This window comes from Budorcas taxicolor, chromosome 14, assembly GCF_023091745.1.
Source record: "Budorcas taxicolor isolate Tak-1 chromosome 14, Takin1.1, whole genome shotgun sequence".
Classification (NCBI taxonomy): Eukaryota; Metazoa; Chordata; class Mammalia; order Artiodactyla; family Bovidae; genus Budorcas; species Budorcas taxicolor.
The window spans coordinates 94,469,516-94,486,919 of NC_068923.1; the positions used below are offsets into that span (position 1 = coordinate 94,469,516).

At 45.1% G+C, this 17,404-nt stretch overlaps 1 protein-coding gene across 1 annotated transcript in view; it reads left to right on the forward strand.

Moving 5' to 3' along the window:
* The window catches only part of COL14A1 (collagen type XIV alpha 1 chain), a 226,611-nt gene that overhangs the window by 14,376 nt on the left and 194,831 nt on the right, over positions 1–17,404 (forward strand). Inside the window, exons 3-5 of the mRNA XM_052651718.1 lie at positions 4,612–4,728; positions 9,122–9,265; positions 16,068–16,157. Coding sequence (XP_052507678.1) covers positions 4,612–4,728; positions 9,122–9,265; positions 16,068–16,157 — 351 coding nt within the window. The remainder of the gene's footprint in view (positions 1–4,611; positions 4,729–9,121; positions 9,266–16,067; positions 16,158–17,404) is intronic.

Here is a 17,404-nt window from a genome sequence, read left to right on the forward strand (position 1 = left end):
AAAACTGAATGCACAGTCTAAAGGTTACTAAGGGCCTGACAGACACTGAATAGGTTCTATGCAAGGAAAAAAGAACCCTCTGGCATATCCCATGATAAATTTCCCTCAAATTTTAATTTCTCCTACTTATAGAACAAGAGTTCTCTAAACGCATTTAGTTAAAAAATGAGATAAAAGCTAAGGTCTTTTCTTGTTTGTTTGGGATTTTTGAAGATCACTTGGAAAAGTAAGCCAAATAATTTTCTGCTGTTTCAGTATCTTTTGCTGAAGTCATTTCTTTGAGATAGCACCCTGAACTGTGTTTTGAAAGGGGAGATACTCTTGCTGCCCACGTGGCTCCATTTCCATCACTCAGAGATTTCTGGTTGCAAATAAAGTAAACTTTCTCTGCCCAACTTAAGCAAAAAGTGTATTTACTGGTAGATACTGAAGTGGTTCATCCAATAGTTAAATAAGCTTTGGAAAGTGTAGGAATCCGGGAACATGCTGGATATAGTTTCTAGGAACTAGTGACCATTTCTTTGAGGGCATGTTTTTGGAATGAAATGTCAGAGCTGTTTTCCATCCTTCCATGGCTGGACACAAGTTTCAGATTCTTGGGAGAGTCTGCCTGACTGCTTTGAGTCATGTTCTCCCCACTTCGCCAAGGGAGGATGGCTGACAGATAGCGCAGCCAAGGCTCCGTGCAGCGGGGAGGGCGTGCTGTTCCTTGGAAGAAAACCAAGGTGCTGTTGGAAATTCAGAAGGGAGGTGACTGTGGGTGGGGAGGAACAGAAGATCTTCATGTTAGTGTTCCTCGGTGAAAGGCAGTGTTTCAGTGAGGGACTTCCCTGGTTGTAAAAATTAGTGTTTCAAGAAATTAATGAGACTATTCCATTAGAAATAAACATAGGTTGTCCCTTGTCAAAACAGCAAGATTTCAGCGGAGTTGAGTGGAAGTAAAAGAAAGGAAGGGAGGGAGGGCGGAAAATCAATCCTTTAATGAACTGTCCTGTTGTGAAATGAAATTTCCTAAGTACCTGATAACAGTGAGGCTCTTTTAGAATGAAATAAACATTCCTTTTCTGCCTTTGAGCTTTGATTTCTATGAGGATGATTGTGGTGAAAATCTTTAAAGAAAAATCTTCCCTCTCAAAAGAAATACAGCACAGCAAAATAAAAATATCCCTGTACTTTCAGCAACGAGCCTAACCCTGCAGTCAACAACTGGACGCTCCTTAGTCCCCCCTTGCAGTCCCCCTTTGGAATGAAGGCTGTATTTTCACAAATGTTGTAACTGGCCCTAGCTCACATAGAATGCCTGACGTCACTGTATGAAAGATGAGTTTGCTGGCTTACTCTGGGTTCTCAGCGTGTGCCAGAAATCAAGCTTTACATTTAATTTTTGTCTTTTTTAAGAGGAGTAAATTTTAACTGTTGAGTGGAGGTTGGAAGGAGGCTTGGCGGGATTGGATCTATGTATGTATAGCTGACTCACTTTCTTGTATAGCACAAAGTTTTTCTATTGTACAGAAACTATCACAGCATTGCAAAGCAATTATACACCAAGGGAAAAAAAAGAGAGAGAGAAATGACACAGTCCCATCTACAACTGCATCAAAAAGAAAAAAATACCTTGAAATTAAAAAAAAAAAGACTTAACTGACACAGATTAACTTTTGAGTCAAGTTCATGCAAGCATCTATACTTCTTACTGGAGTTAAGTACGTATACTTATTGAAGGGGCTCCTGAGTGCTTGCAGAAAGAAAAATCACGGCTCTGGTATTAAATATACTCACCTGTTTGGTCCGTGAGATGAGAACGGTGGCCTCTGCACTGCGCTGGCAGTGTTCCTGTCGACCTTTCTGCCCTTGCCTTGGCGGAAGTCCCAGTGCTGTCCAAACATACAGTTGGAGCTGTCTTTGAAGCTCGAAGCTGTGACCTCACGCTGCTTTCTTTCTTTTCTAGCTTTTTTTCCCTAAAGGCAAAAACCTGAAGGAAATGTAAACTTTGTGTCTAACCAAGATTTCCTTTTAATAACTGTGAGACTGTTTATGCATACATGGGCAATAGACGGGTTCTGTTGATAAAAGAAAATGGCAATATTGCATTTTGCTGGTAGTTGTAATGGGACCGTCATCATATAAATCATTTGTGAGTTGTTTTTGAACGTTGATGGGTTGGGTTGTTACCTTTGCTTCACTTTTATTTCCTGGAATGGTTCAATGGAAGATATTGCCATTCTGGGTTCTGGAGCGCCATCCATGATCTCTGGGCGTGATCTGGTATCTGCGTGTGGTCACCCTCATCACTTCTCCTGGAGGTTCAGAAGGTCAGCTGTTGACTAAAGATGTTGCAGGCTAAAGGCTTGCATTTAAAGAACAGTGGCCTGGGTAGAACATACTACAAAGATTTCTAATATTTAACCTAGGAATCCTGAGTGTTAGTTCTCTGCCCTCCTTGAGAGGTCGGGCAGGACGCCTGGGTGCAGATAGATCCTTCGGGGACTGCCCAGACGGCAGCCTCCCCTCTCCTTGCGCTCTTCACTCGACGCTTCCCAGGCGTGCCCGCCCCCTGCCTCCTAAGCATTCATGCAAAACCTTGCAGTAAGCTCAGCCAACCATGTCCGCCAGCCCACTGGCAAGGCTTGGCTCAGAAACTGCATGTACTGTGTAGCATTTAAAATTCTTATTTTTAATTTTCTTCTGTAAATAATAAGAATCTATCTATAAATAGATTTTTCTCCCCAAGTTCCAGAGGAAGCAAACTAGTATCAGTTTCTCTGTTCATCCAAATTTAGGTTTAGCCAACCTTCTCTTGTAGCTCAGAATAGCAGTTCTTATGATAAATCCATACTTTCCCATAAGCTGGAGAAATGTAGATTCGTTCATGTCAAACTGAGAATGGGAAGCTAGTGTGTTTATTGCTTGACTAGCATTCTTTACTGAAATGTAGCAAAGGGCAAGTAGAAAGAGAACACTGCTCTGAAAGTTGTGTTCTTAGGTACTCACTGATTTCAGATGAGCGGAGAGCTTGATGAGGAGTAAATCACCCATTCTTCTAGCTCAGTGAAGGGTGACTTCTTAATATAAGTCTTCTCCTGAAGAAAAAGAGCGTTTTGTTTGGGGTCAAAGATGGTCATGAGCCAGTATGTGAACCTGGATGAATGTCTTAGCATCTTCTTGCTCCCCTTATGTGTAAAATTGGGACAGTGATGTATTTTTGTGAGTATTAAATAAGCTTTGGAGATCATCCATTAGATGAAGTAAGGCTGGATGGGAACAAACATTTGTTGTACATGTTACAGATTTTGTCCATCATTCTCTTTACCACTGTCGCTTATTCCGTGCCACCTCTTCTAAAAACAAGGCTTTGAATGGAGCAATCACTTGCTCAAGGTCATTCATCTAATAATTGACAGGACTGGGAACCAAACTAACATCTAAACCCCACACAATACTACATACCTATTGAAATGAGTATTTCTTTCCTTCCCTGGACTCTGTCATAAAGTGGGAAAGAAAGACCAGGCATAGAAGTAGGTAATAAGTGCTAACTTTTCTGTCAAGCATTAAATTTTCTTTTGTGACAAACTAATTTATATATTATACAGAAAAATCTTATGAAAGTATTTCTTTTGAAATTCTGGAACATTGATGTAGAGTTCCAAGAACATGTTTTGAAGTTTGAATGACTTACACGCAAAAAGCAGTATAGACCTTTTTAGTGAACTATTGGGAAGGATTGACCTTACTATAATATGTCTGTAATAGCCTTAAATTATCATATCATAAGAATTACTGAGTTAATGAAGTGGAAACCTAAAGGCAGAAAACAGATCACGGTCTACCTAGATTACAACAGTTCATGTATTCAGAGCAGAAACGTTCATCTTTGTAACATAATAAAGCTACTTTGCAAGGTTGGCTCCAGTAAGCTAGACGAGGGTGTTACATTCTAACCCTAAATCACAGTTGTTTGCACAGGATCAGTTCAGTTCAGCTCAGTTCAGTCTCTCAGTCGTGTCCGACTCATTGCAACCCCATGGACCACAGCATGCCAGGCCTCCTTGTCCATCACCAACTCCCGGAGTCCACCCAAACCCATGTCCATCGAGTCTGTGATGCCATCCAGCCATCTCATCCTCGGTCGTCCCCTTCTCCTCCTGCCCCCAATCCCTCCCAGCATCAGAGTATTTTCCAGTGAGTCAACTCTTCGCATGAGGTGGCCAAAGTACTGGAGTTTCAGCTTTAGCATCATTCCTTCCAAAGAAATCCCAGGGCTGATCTCCTTCAGAATGGACTGGTTGGATCTCCTTGCAGTCCAAGGGACTCTCAAGAGTTCAAAAGCATCAGTTCTTCAGTGCTCAGCTTTCTTTGTAGTCCAACTCTCACATCCATACGTGACCACTGGGAAAGTACACAAGATCAGCACTACTTGGCAAACGCTTACCTCTCGGGTCAGAAACAAATGCTCTTGGGTTTGTTATTTTGCAAACAGATCACTTCACTAATGGGCTGTAGAAAGAACGTGAAGTCTTGAGTATTCTGATTACGTTAGTTTGGCTTTTCAGTTTGACAATGAAAGCTTAAAAGCCTCAACGTTTAAACAACTTTGTTTTTCCTTTTCAGTCCCTCCACCCACAAGGTTAAGATATAATGTGTTATCTCATGATAGCATCCAGATTTCATGGAAGGCTCCAAGAGGGAAATTTGGTGGATACAAACTTCTTGTGACTCCAGCTTCAGGTAAAAAAATCAACTGTGTTTTAGAGTATTAGCAACTTCTGGCGCACAGGAAATGAAAATGTGTAGTGCTAAGTGTTGCTTTAATCTCACTTGAAAGACTTTTGTTTTATGTAATCTTTTGAGCTTGAAATCTTATCCTCTACTCAAGAAAATAATATTGCCTCAAATCGAAAGACTAGCTATGGGGCTCACCTTAATTTTCATACTATCAAAAATCCTCACTACCTCCGTTTCAACATGGATGAATACTTTTGGTCTCTGGACACTTGAAAGTTACCTCCAGGGAACGGATGTAAGAATTAAAGATTTTAAAATTAAAAAAAAAAAAGAAAGTTACCTCCAGCGCTTGTGACCAGCGGAGTAAATTATGATGAGTTATGTTGTTCTTTAGTCGAGCTGTGTCCGACTCTTTCGCAACCCCATAGGTTACAGCCTGCCAGTCTCCTCTGTTCATGGAATTTTCTGGGCAAAAATACTGGAGTGGGTTGTCATTTCCTCCTCCAGGGGATCTTCTCCAGCCAGGAATCAAACCTGGGTCTCCTGAGTCTCCTGTGTTGGCAGGCAGACTCTTTACCATTGAGCCACCTACGATTAATTAGCTTAATAGAATATTGTTCAGCAATGATGCATTAAGTTATAAACTCTAAGTAGACACAGTGGGCATACATGACGCATTAAAGCAAGAAAAGCAGAAGTTAAACACACTTACTGATCATGAGGATCAAATAGTTGTGTACAACCTTTCACAGTGAAATTTTGGTCGTGTTTTTCCTTTCTCATTTCATGTTTTTGATTTATAATCAACTGAAACAGTACACAGCACGTTGGGAATTACCTGGTGGTTAGGACGTGACGTTCTCGTGGCCAAGGCCCTGGGGTTCAATCCCTGGTCAGGGGACTAACACCCTGCAAGCATGCAGCATGGCCGAAAAGCAAAGCAAAGAAACTCCAGGCTCGCAGAGGGCGGCTGCCGCGCGGGCGTCCTGGAGCGCCGCGCTCAAGCCCTCGCCCCTCACTCCGGCGGGCCGGCGGGTGTCTCAGCGCCCCGGCTTCCTCTTCCGTGGGGCCTGCGGCAGTGTTGGTGCCCGCCTCACGGGGCTGCCGCGAGGCTTGAAACTCAAAACGTGGTCTGGGCACGGCAGCGAGAACAGATAGAGCATGTGGGGCCCGCAGCCGGCCCTTTGCGCTGGCACCTTCACGGGAAGGGCTGGTCGTGGGGACTAAATGGGCCGGGAAACGGAGCGCCGCCGCGCGCGGCCCAGCCGGGGGCTCAGGAAGCCTTAGCCGAGGCGGTAGCGGAGAAGCTCCGCGGCCTATCTCTCAGGCTCCCTTCTGCCCATAAAATCCAATTCCGCACAGTACGTAAATGCTCAGTAACAGCCTGTTTGTGTAACGTGTATGTGTTCATAGAAACGTAAGGTTTGCTCCTTCTGTTGGTGATAAAAATGGTCACACAGAGCGGGACTCCCTTCTGCTGGAGGCCTCATCCCAACTCATTTAAAGAGGAGGACATGCTCTATTACTTCTAAGTGGGGACATCTTACGCTGTAGTGGATTAAAAATGTCAAGCAAACAGGCAGATGACATGTTTGGCTTCTTGCTTGGTCACTAGAAAGAAACCTTTCCTTATTAGCACGTGTTAGGCACAGCCTCCCTAGAATGACTCTGGTTCAGAAGACGCACACTCTCCCCGTGTTGACCCATGGAAGTGACTCAGTCATGGACGGCTTTACTTTATTCTCAAGCCTCCGTTCAGAGTTTTCATTGTAGAACACTGCCCGATTTTTAACTAACTTTGACTTCTAAAAATGCACTTTGTTTTCTAAACCATTGTGGGAAATTTAAGAGGCTCTTGAACATTATTGTGATGCTAACGGTCAGTATATAAGTCCCTTATTTGTGGTACCTCTGAGAATTCCCTTTGTCTTAAAAAGTAATTAGTTTCCCTCCAAGTAATCAGTAGGTTAATTTTTTGGATTGATTGCTGGTAACACCAAACTCTTCAGTACTCCAAGCAAGTGTGACTGAAGGATCAGACCCTTAGAAGTGACGTGAAGGACTTCCCTGGGGGTGCAGTGCCTGGGAATCCACCTGCCAACGCAGGGGACCCGGGTTCAATCCCTGGTCCGGGAAGACCCCACGTGCCGTGGAGCAGCTGAGCCTCTGCGCCACGACTGCTGAGCCCGTGTCCTGCAGCTCCTGAAGCCCGCCCGCCCACGGCCTGTGCTCCACAGCACAATGTGTGCACGCGTGCTAAGCCACTTCAGGCGTGTCTGACTCTTTGTGACCCCATGGACTGTAGCCCACCGGGCTCCTCTATCCATGGGGTTCTCCAGGCAAGAACACTGGAGCGGGTTGCTGTGCCCTCCTCCAGGGGATCTTCCCGACCCGGGGATCGAACTCGTGTCTCCCCGAGTCTGTTATGTCTCTTGTGTCGGCTGGCCGGGTTCTTTACCAGGAGTGCCCCCTGGGAAGCCCCCGTAACAAGATAAGCCACCGCAGTGAGAAGCCTGCTCGCCACAGCTAGAGGAAGCCACAAAAGCAGGGAAGACCCAGCGCAGCCAGGAACAAATAAGCAAGTAAAATTAGTTTTTTTTTAAAGAAATGACTTAGGTGGTTTTTGAACCAACCTTGGCCTCACCCCTCGGCCATCTCTGCTGTAGCGTCTCCAAAAGCAGACCTCCACTTCCTGCTCAGACACCCCAGTGACAAACAGAAATGGAGGAAGAAAGCAGATAGTTTCTCCACGAAAACTGGGTTTATTTTCCATGGTGACCCAGCGTCCGTGCTGCCGTGACCCAAGCCAGTAAGACAGTCTTGACAGTCAAGTATCGACATGATCAAACCTAAAGTAAACGCAGTAAATAAAAGGAGTCATAAATGCATCTAGACGCAGGATGTTTGTAGCTGTTTTAACACTAGGAGATGAGCTCTGCGCATTGTTTATACCAGTCTTTCCCAAAGCACTTTCCATGATCTTTAGCAGGATGTGATAGCTGTTATATAATCAAATGGTTTAATGGTCAGATAAATTTGAAGAGTGCCATTCTAAGCAGAGCTGAAGCTTTTTTATTACAGGATTCTCAAAGTCTTTAAGATAGTATACTGTATGCCTCTCAGAGAGGAATTCTAGTACACAGTTTTTTTAAGGCACTTTTTTTTTCTTCTTAGTGAAACACATAGTGAAAGATTCATCTGATGCACTTTGTCAAGGATGAGTTTTAAATGATAGGTGTTTCTGAAACCAAGTTTAGCCTCTTGGACATAAACGCATGTATGGAGGTGGGGTTTGCCAGGAGACAGGCTCAGCTCCGCCTTACAGTGGTGGGCAGCAGAGGTGATAGGATCATCGTTTTTCAGATTTAACGTAACTAATTTTATTTTATTGAGTGCTAAGTCACTTCAGCTGTGTCCGACTCTTTGTGACCCTATGGACTGCGGCCCTCCAGGCTCCCCTGTCCACGGGATTCTCCAGGCGAGAATGCTGGAGGGAGTTGCCATGCCCTCCTCCCCAGGATCTTCCCGACCCAGGGACTGAACCCGCGTCTCCTGTGTCTCCCGCATCAGCAGGAGGGTTCTTTACCGCTAGAGCTACCTGTGATTAAAATGCACTGTAGCCTGTGTTGTATTTGATTAATTCAGCAAATTTCTGGCCCTTTTGCTGCTGCTGCTGGAGGAGCAGTTTTAGGTTAATTTTCCTCTTCTCAGGCAGCAACCACTGCCAGAAATAGACAAGAATGCCATGTCTGGAGCTTTGCTTTCAAGTTGATACTGAATCACTAGCATTTTCAGCAAAACTTAGAGGTCAGTCTGGTTTGATGGAGAGACCATGGGAGTTTGGGATCTTTTCCAGGAAGAAGCTAACTTTTAAGTAGCCAGACGAGGAGTGGTTCCTTCAGCATGCTGAGCCAGTGATGCTCAGATTCAGGGTAATTCAACCGCTAATAATGCTTCAGAGATGCTTTGACTCGCTTTGGAGAGGCCCTAGGGAACGTGCCAGTGTCGGTGACTGCGTTCAGCCCGTCCGTATCCTCCCCTTCACTTTCAGGTGGCCTTCTTTCCTTGCAGGCTGTTTCTGACATTCAGGGCTGACTGTCTTCCGATCTCAGGCCATGGCTTTCCCTAGTGTATCAAAGCAACAGTGCGTATGCGAAAGATGTTTGTGAATGTGTTTCACCTACTTTAGACAACTGTTTAAGTTGTCTAATGCAGAGAGTATAACTGGAAATGAGGATGGAAATTATATGAAAAAGAAGTATTATGCCATACTCACCATTAAACCTGTTTTTAAAAATCTTCACCTTTAAAATCTAGATTCCTGGTTAACGAAATTTCTTAATGGACACAGTTAATGTACTTCTTAGAACTGATTTATCTTTCTGTTTTATTTCAGGTGGAAAAACCAATCAATTGAATCTCCAGAACACTGCAACGAAAGCAATCATTCAAGGTCTTATGCCGGACCAGAATTACACGGTTCAGGTTATTGCATACAACAAAGACAAAGAAAGCAAGCCAGCCCAAGGCCAGTTCCGAAGTACGTATTTGCAGAATAGAGTGCTGCCCTGGGACTCGGTTCCAGGGCTGAGTCCGAGTCCATGGTAAATGTTGTGCCGGGTTGACCCTGGATTGTTTAGATCTGACACGACCTTAGGAGACCTTCAGTCCAGCCCTCCGTGGGCTCCTTCTGTCTCCGGTGCGCTCCTGTCCCTTCCTTTGCCCCTTTCCCTGCACGGCTGCTCATCCTTTCAGGCTTAGTTTACATTCTTTTTATTGGAACGTGGTTGCTTTACGATGCTATGTTAGTTTCTGCTCTGCAGCAAAGTGCATCAGCTGTCTGCACACACAGACCTCTCTTCCGTGGGGCTCCTCCCCATCAGGTCACTGCAGCGCACTGAGCAGAGCTCCCTGTGTGCAGGGCAGGTTCTCACGGTGTCTGTTTCACATGTGTGTGCGATGGCGCCCACTCCAGTGCTCCTGCCTGGAGAATCCCACGGGCGGAGGAGCCTGGTGGGCTGCAGTCCATGGGGTCACTAAGAGTCGGACACGACTGAGTGACTTCACTTTCACTTTTCACTTTCCTGCATTGGAGAAGGAAACGGCAGCCCACTCCAGTGTTCTTGCCTGGAGAATCCCAGGGACGGGGGAGCCTGGTGGGCTGCTATCTATGGGGTCGCACAGAGTCGCACACGACTGAAGCGACTTAGCAGCAGCAGCAGCAGCGCACAATTGCTCAGTCGTGTCTGACTCTTTGTGACCCTGTGGACTGTAGCCCGCCAGGCTCTTTGGTCCATGGGATTCTCCAGGTGGAAACACTGGAGTGGGCTGCCGTTTCCTCCCCCCCGGGATCTTCCCGACCCAGGGATCGAACCTGCATGTCGTGTGTCTCCTGCATTGGCAGGCGGATTCTTTACCGCCGTGCCACCTGGGAAGCCCGTTACACACGTTAATCCCAGGCTCCCAGCTGCTCCCGCCCTCCTTTCCCCACTTGGTGCCCATATGTTTGCTCTGTGTCTCTTCCTGCTTCGCAAATAGGGTCGCTTGTACTATTCTTCTAGATGCACGCGTGCGTGAGTGTACGGCACTCGCTCTGTGTCACTTCGCTCTGTATGGCGGTCTCTAGGTCCGTGTGCGTCTCTGCACATGGCGCAGCCTCGCTCCTCATGGCTGGGTGGCCTTCCCTCACGCGTGTGAGCCTCCTCTCCATCCCCTCCTCTGCTGAGGGACGTGCAGGTCGCTTTTGTGTCCTGGCTACTGTAAGTCGTGCTGTGGTGAACAGGGAGGTGATGTGTCTTTGGAGTTATGGTTTTCAGTATGGAAGTGCCTTAAAAAATTAAAAATGGATCTACTGTATGACTCAGCAATCCCACTCCTGGGCAGATACCCAGAGAAAACCATAATTCCTTAAGTGTTGGTTTTTAAATCCTCTCCCTGACACTGTCCCCGAGCCTTATCCAGACATGTCATCTACCCAGTACATAATAGCTGCTCAGGAAACGCTTTTAGGACTCCGTGGAAGAAGGTGCTGTCTCTGCTGCGGGAGTGGCCTGGAAAGAGAGCGGATGGGCGATGTCTTCATATCTGAGTCAGCTCTCAGATACTGAGTTGGTCAAAGGACTTGCGTCTGGAGACACTCTAAGCAGAGGGGAACGCTCTGAGGCGGCCCCATCCATGATGGCCCTGTTCTCTTAGAAAGCTTTTCCTTATGTTGAATTTAAAAGTTATCCACAGAGGTCCTGATTCTTTTGCCTTTCAGGAGATGTTCATTCATTCACTAAGTTTTTTTTTGTCACTGAAGTGTATATTGCACGGCTACTAACTGCCAGGCCCTATTCTAGGCACTGGGAACACGGCACATCCCTGCCCCCGGGGACCTTATAGTCTAGGGACCAGAGATCGCAGCAGCCCCCTCTTCCTGGAGGCGTCTTGTCTGGTGTGCCGGCCGAGCTCTGTGTATCGTGCATGTGAACAGGACAGGTCGCTCCTGGTTAACTTCCTGTGTCACTTCATTGTTAAGACAGACTCCTTAAAAAACCCCCAACTCAACATTAAGTATGATTTTAAACTTTAAAAATGGACAGAATTGTAAAATCAACCCCCGAATACCCATCAGTGGCTTCAACAACTAACCATTCATGGTCAGTCTTGTCCATGTATACCCCAACAGCCCCCTCTCTCGTATGATTTTGATGTAAATCCCAGACATCATGTCAGACAACAGTAGCTTATTTTTTAATTTGTTTTAATTGGAGGATAATTGCTTTGTGATGTTGTGTTGGTTTCTGCCGTGCAGCGGTGTGCATCAGCCGTACACACACGTCCCCCTCTGAACCTCCCTCCCACGCGCAGCCCGTCCCACCCCTCTGCGTGGTTGCCGAGCGCCGGGCGGAGCTCCCCGGGTCACACGCAGCTTCCCAGCTGTGCTGCGTGTGGGGATGCACGCGTTCCGATGCCGTTCTCTCAGTCTGTCTCACCCTCTCCTTCCCCTACTGTGTCCACACGTCTGGACTCTGAGTCTGCAGCTCCATGCTTGCCGCTGCAAATAGGTTCAGCAGAAAAGTTTTCTAGGTTCCATATATGTGTTAATGGTCAATATTTTTCTCTTTCTGACTCACTTCACTTTGTACAACAGGTTGTAGGTTCATCCGCCTCACTAAAACTGACTCAAACATGCTCCTTTTTATGGCTGAGTAATATTCCATTGTATGTATATGTACCATGACTTCTTCGTCCATTCATCTGCCGATGAACGTTTAGGTTGCCTGCATGTCCTAGATATCGTAAATTGTGCTGCAGTGAACACCGGGGTGCATGTGTCTTTTTGAACTATGGTTTCCTTAGGATATATGTCCAGTAGTGGGACTGCCAGGTCATATAGTAGTTTTATTCCTAGTTTTTAAAGAAAAATCTCCATACTGTTCTCCATGGTGGCTGTATCAATTTACATTCCTACCGACAGAGCAAGGTGGTCCCTTTTCTCCACTTCCTCTCCAGCATTTATTGTTTGTAGACTCTTTGATGAGAGCCATTCTGACCGGTGTGACGTGATACCTCATTGTAGTTTAGATTTGTGTTTCTCTAATAACGAGCGATGTTCAACTAACAGTAGCTTTTTAAAGGGTTAATCCACAAACCGGGGAGCCCATGGGTTCTAGACTCTATGTTCATCAGTGTTCTTTGTGGATTTTTCTATCCCCCTTCCTTTTCTTCTTTCTCTTCTAAATAACATTTTATAAGTTGTATTTTGTGATTTTTTTTCTTAAAAAACAAAACAAAACTCTATTAACCTGCTACCTCTTGAAACTTCTGAACAAAGACATTTGGCCAATCCACCTGTCAGCAGGACATACAGCTGTCTTAAAATGTTACATTCTTTTGAGGTTCACATGTCTGAAAGCTCTGGGAAAGGCTTTCATGTTATTTTCACTATAAATCAGCCTCTGTCTCATTTTATTGGCACTGTGCTTCAGTCTCTGGCCTGACATTCCAACGTGAGTAAGGGAAATAACTTTCCTTAACGTTTGTGAAAAGCAGGAAAAAGGACAAAGAGAAACGATTCATTTCGCTTTAGTCTTAAGGTTTAGAACGATTGACGATGGCAGATATTCCACTGACTTAGCAGCATAAGCATGCTGCTGCTGCTCAGTCGCTTGAGTCGTGTCCGACTCTGTGCGACCCCATAGACGGCAGCATATAAGCAGCCTTAAAAAGCTTTGTTGATAGCTGTTTCCTCAGAACATTTAAAAGGAAATGCAGTTGCTTTCAGCTTGCTTAGTTAGCTCTGCTGAAATAATCTTAGTGAAACCGTCTAGTTGCTTAGTTAGATAAATTATATGAAGCATATATATATATATATACTTGGGTGGGAGTGTGCTTCCCAGGTGGTGCAAATGGTAAAGAGCCCGCCTACCGATGCAGGAGACATAAGAGTTGCGGGTTCGATCCCTGGGTTGGGATCCCCTGGGGAAGGAAATGGCCACCCACTCCAGTACTCTTACCTGGAAAATCCCATGGACAGAGGAGCCTGACAGGCTGCAGTCCATGGGGTTGCAAAGAGTTGGATACAACTGAAGTGACTTAGCACACATACAGGCATATGTATATATTTTTCAACTTTGTTATTTTTATTGGCAATACAGAGAGCTTGCTGCTGCTGCTGCTAAGTCGCTTCAGTCGTGTCCGACTCTGTGCGACCCCATAGACGGCAGCCCACCAGACTTCCCCGCCCCTGGGATTCTCCAGGCAAGAACACTGGAGTGGGTTGCCATTTCCTTCTCCAATGCAGGAAAGTGAAAAGTGAAAGTGAAGTCGCTCAGTCGTGCCCGACTCTTAGCAACCCCATGGACTGCAGCCTACCAGGCTCCTCCATCCACGGGATTTTCCAGGCAAGAGGACTGGAGTGGGGTGCCATTGCCTTCTCCATAGAGAGCTTAGTTCTTCCCAAATAACATTTTATAGGATGAGATTAAAATAACTTTGTTTGGAAGGCTTCCTTTCCCACTTTGCATTTCAGTCATGTGTTGGCTTCCTGTGAGGGGGAGCCAAACGCTGGCCTCCTCCCTGGAACCCTTTCATGCTTGGGTCCAGGAAGGTGAGAGTCCAGAAAAGCCCTGTGGATGTGGGTTTGAAATTAGTGTAGGGATTCAAGTTCTTCATAAGTCAGTCTTCTGATACAGGGAAAATAAGTAACAGTCTTTGGATTTTCAGGTGTGTGTATTTGGGCCTTTAAGTAGTTAAAGCAGTTTAACGACTTCTGCAGATGGGGAGATGATCTGTGCCTATTACTATGTACATTAACTCCCATCAGCACACAGTAGGGCTTGTTGGTTGTTGTTGTGATTAATCCTGCTTTGCTCTTGACAGTCTGTTTTCTAATTGATTTTGCCTCCTTCCTGAGCAGCTTGGTGTGACCCATGTGTTACATCTTATGTGTGACCTAATAACCCAGTTCAAAATGACTTATTGCTTCTTTCTCCCCCTTGTTCATCTGTAGATGGATTTTGGCCTATTTTGGCAAACATTTTTTTGGCCACTATTTTTCTCTTTGGAACTAATTTTGCTAATCTCTGCCTGCAAAATCTTGCTCATATTTCAAAGTTTGGCCCAAATGTCACCTTCCTGGTGAAATTTCCCAGAGTCTCCACTTTCGCAATTTTTCTTTCCCAGACCTATTTCTACTCTAGCACAACTCTCCTCCTATCAGAGCTGCAGACTTATTTTCTTTTAGGGAATGTAAGCCGTCTGAGGTCATGGCCTATGTGTGGGTGGGGTTGAAGATGTGGATTTGGAAGTCATCCAAGGAGAGGGGAGATAAAATTGTAGGTGGGGTATGCAGAGATATGAGGCAAATGTTGTTTATGATTCTGTTTCAGGAATGGAAGCAGAAAAATGTTCCAAAGAATGAGAATGTAAACGGGGGCTGAGAGGAACATGAAAAAACCCAGGATAAGGCTTTTGTAAAAATTGAGAAAGAAAAGAATTTAAAGGAAGGGGTGTTCCAAAGTGGTTAACCCTTATAAAGAAATCAGAAGATGAGGTCTAAAAAATGGATTTAGAAAATTAGAACATCAGTGGAAATAGAAGGATTAAGGCAGCTTGTATTTATTATGATTTTTAATCGTGGAATTTAATCTCAAGTACCAGAAAGCCAAGAAAGGCTTCTAAGGGAAGGAATCATAGGCAAGTGGTAAGTCTCAAGCCTTTTTAGCGGTGGGAAGCCGATAGGAAGAAGAGGAGGAAGAGATGATGAAGGCAGGATTCACGGAGTAAGCCTGGAGAAGGCAGGGAGGATGGTTCAGAGGAAACCACTGCTTACCCTACAGAACTCACCTTCCAACGCGGTTGCTGGTCCCCATGAAGTGAATGCAGTAATTAAGTGGACTCTCTTGCCATGAGATCGCTTCCTCCATTTCACAGGGAGTCTCATTTGTGCACGTACTGTTGCCATTCAGTGGTGACTCAGGGGCTTCCCTGGTGGCTCAGACAATAAAGAGTCCGCCTGCAACGCGGGAGAGCTGGGTTCGATCCCTGGGTTGGGAAGATCCCTGGAGAAGGGAATGACTACCCACTCCAGTATTCTTGTCTGGAGAATTCCATGGACAGAGGAGCCTGGGCTGTAGTCCATAGGGTTGTAAAAAGTCAGACATGGCCAAGCAACTAATACTAACTAACAAATAACTTAAGGCGCCAAACCATAGCAAGAAAGCTGCCATGGAGAGAAGTAAAGCTAGTGGGGCAGATTGGATCGAATGTATCCGAGGCCCAAGCGCCATCCTGGGTCCTGAATTTCTCATAATGGAAGTGATGAACAAGTACTCCTTTTTATTAGTAGGAATTTTTTTAAGTTTGAAAGAAAATCTTTATGGAGTTCTCCATCTTTTATTGCAGATTGACCAACTTCAAATGAGGGTATATGTGGCTAAGACCTTTCTAGAACAGGGGCCACTCACAGGCCTCCTAGAAATCTGAAGACATGGCTTAAACCCTATGCCAACACTTTCTGATTTTATAGATACGTTTTGGCTCCTTAGCCTGCTGGTCCTTCATTCCATCATGTCTGAAGTGGGGCTAATCTTGCGATTTTATGTTGTGTAGGATTAAATTTGATACATCTGCCCGTAGTGAATAGTTGACCGAAGTAAATCCGTAAGTGGCTTCTACGCTTTCCCATGACAAGATTGGAAAGAGTAGCAGCTCCAGCCTTCTCGAATGAGATTCCGCCATGTAGCTAATTTCTACTTAAAATTCTTAATACTTGCAAGGAGTTTAGTAAAAGCTCATTGAATGTTTTCTTTTAGATTTTAACCTAACATGTTGCTGTATTTTTACTTTTCTTCCAGTTAAAGATTTAGAAAAAAGAAAGGAGCCAAAACCCAGACTCAAAGTTGTGGACAAAGGAAGCGAGAATAAACCATCTGGACCCGAGGAAGGTCAGATCTCATTTCTGCTTGCTTGTTGGGGAGGGTGGGCTGTCCTCGGAGCGCAGGCGCTATGCATTCTCAGCCCTGCTGCCTCGGAGGCACGCGGATCCCCTGTGAACCAAGTGTCAGCACTCCCCTCTCCCTTGCTTTCCCGTACTTAATACACCACTAAGTCCTAGTGAAGGCATTTTCTATTGAAATACTGACAGAATCTGTTCATTTCTTTCCGTGTCTATTGCCAATACGCCGCTAAGCTCCCCTCTCTTTCCTGGTGCATAGTATTTAACAAGATCTCAATTTGCTCTCTGCCCAGAGGTTAGAGCAATCCTTGCAAAAAAATCCAACTCCGTATTTCACCCCCAACCCTGCCGGGCCCCCCTCTGCACCCACCTCCCTGGCCCACATACCTTGAACCCCTTCCCGGCTTCAGTGACCTCAGATGCAGGCCAGACCCTAACAGGACCTTCAGGATGCCTCAGTCTCGTGACCTCCTGCCTTCCCTCCTTCTTCATCTGACAGCTCACTCTTTAATGTTCAACATTTCCACACACACTGCAAAAAATACATACTGTGAAAATTAGTTTCAGGGTTAAAGGGTAGGCAAATTTTACATCTTGGATAGAGTCTACCAAATAGACACAGTTTTTTCAATAATTTATTCTTAAAACATACATTCTTTCCAACATTTGAAATTGTTTCAATGTTTTCCTATTTTTCTCCTAATAATTTTTAGATTTATGTATATTTTAAGAAAAAGTTATTGAAAAAGTTGTGTCTGTTTGGTGAACTCTATCAAAAATATACAATTTGCCTATCCTTTAACCCTGCAACTTCATTTTAGAAGTATGTATTTTTTTGCAGTGTGTTTGTAAATTTTTGAATATATCAAGACATATAGGGGTTCCCTGGTGACTCAGATGGCAAAGAATCTGCCTGCAGTGCAGGAGACCTGGGTTCAATCCCTGGGTCAGGAAGATCCCCTGGAGAATGGAATGGCAACCCACTCCAGTATTCTTGCCTGGAGAATCCCATGGACAGAGGAGCCCAGCGGGCTACAGTCCATGGGGTCACAAAGAGTCGAACGTGACTGAGAGACTAACCCTTTCACTTTTTTCATGTCAGATATATAAAAAGTATAAAAATAAGTGATAAACACCTTTGTCAAGTTAAGAAAGCAAGTATAAACAGTAGGGTTGGAGCTCCTTGTATATCCCTGGATATTCCTTTACTCCATTCTAAGAGGCCACCAGTGTTTG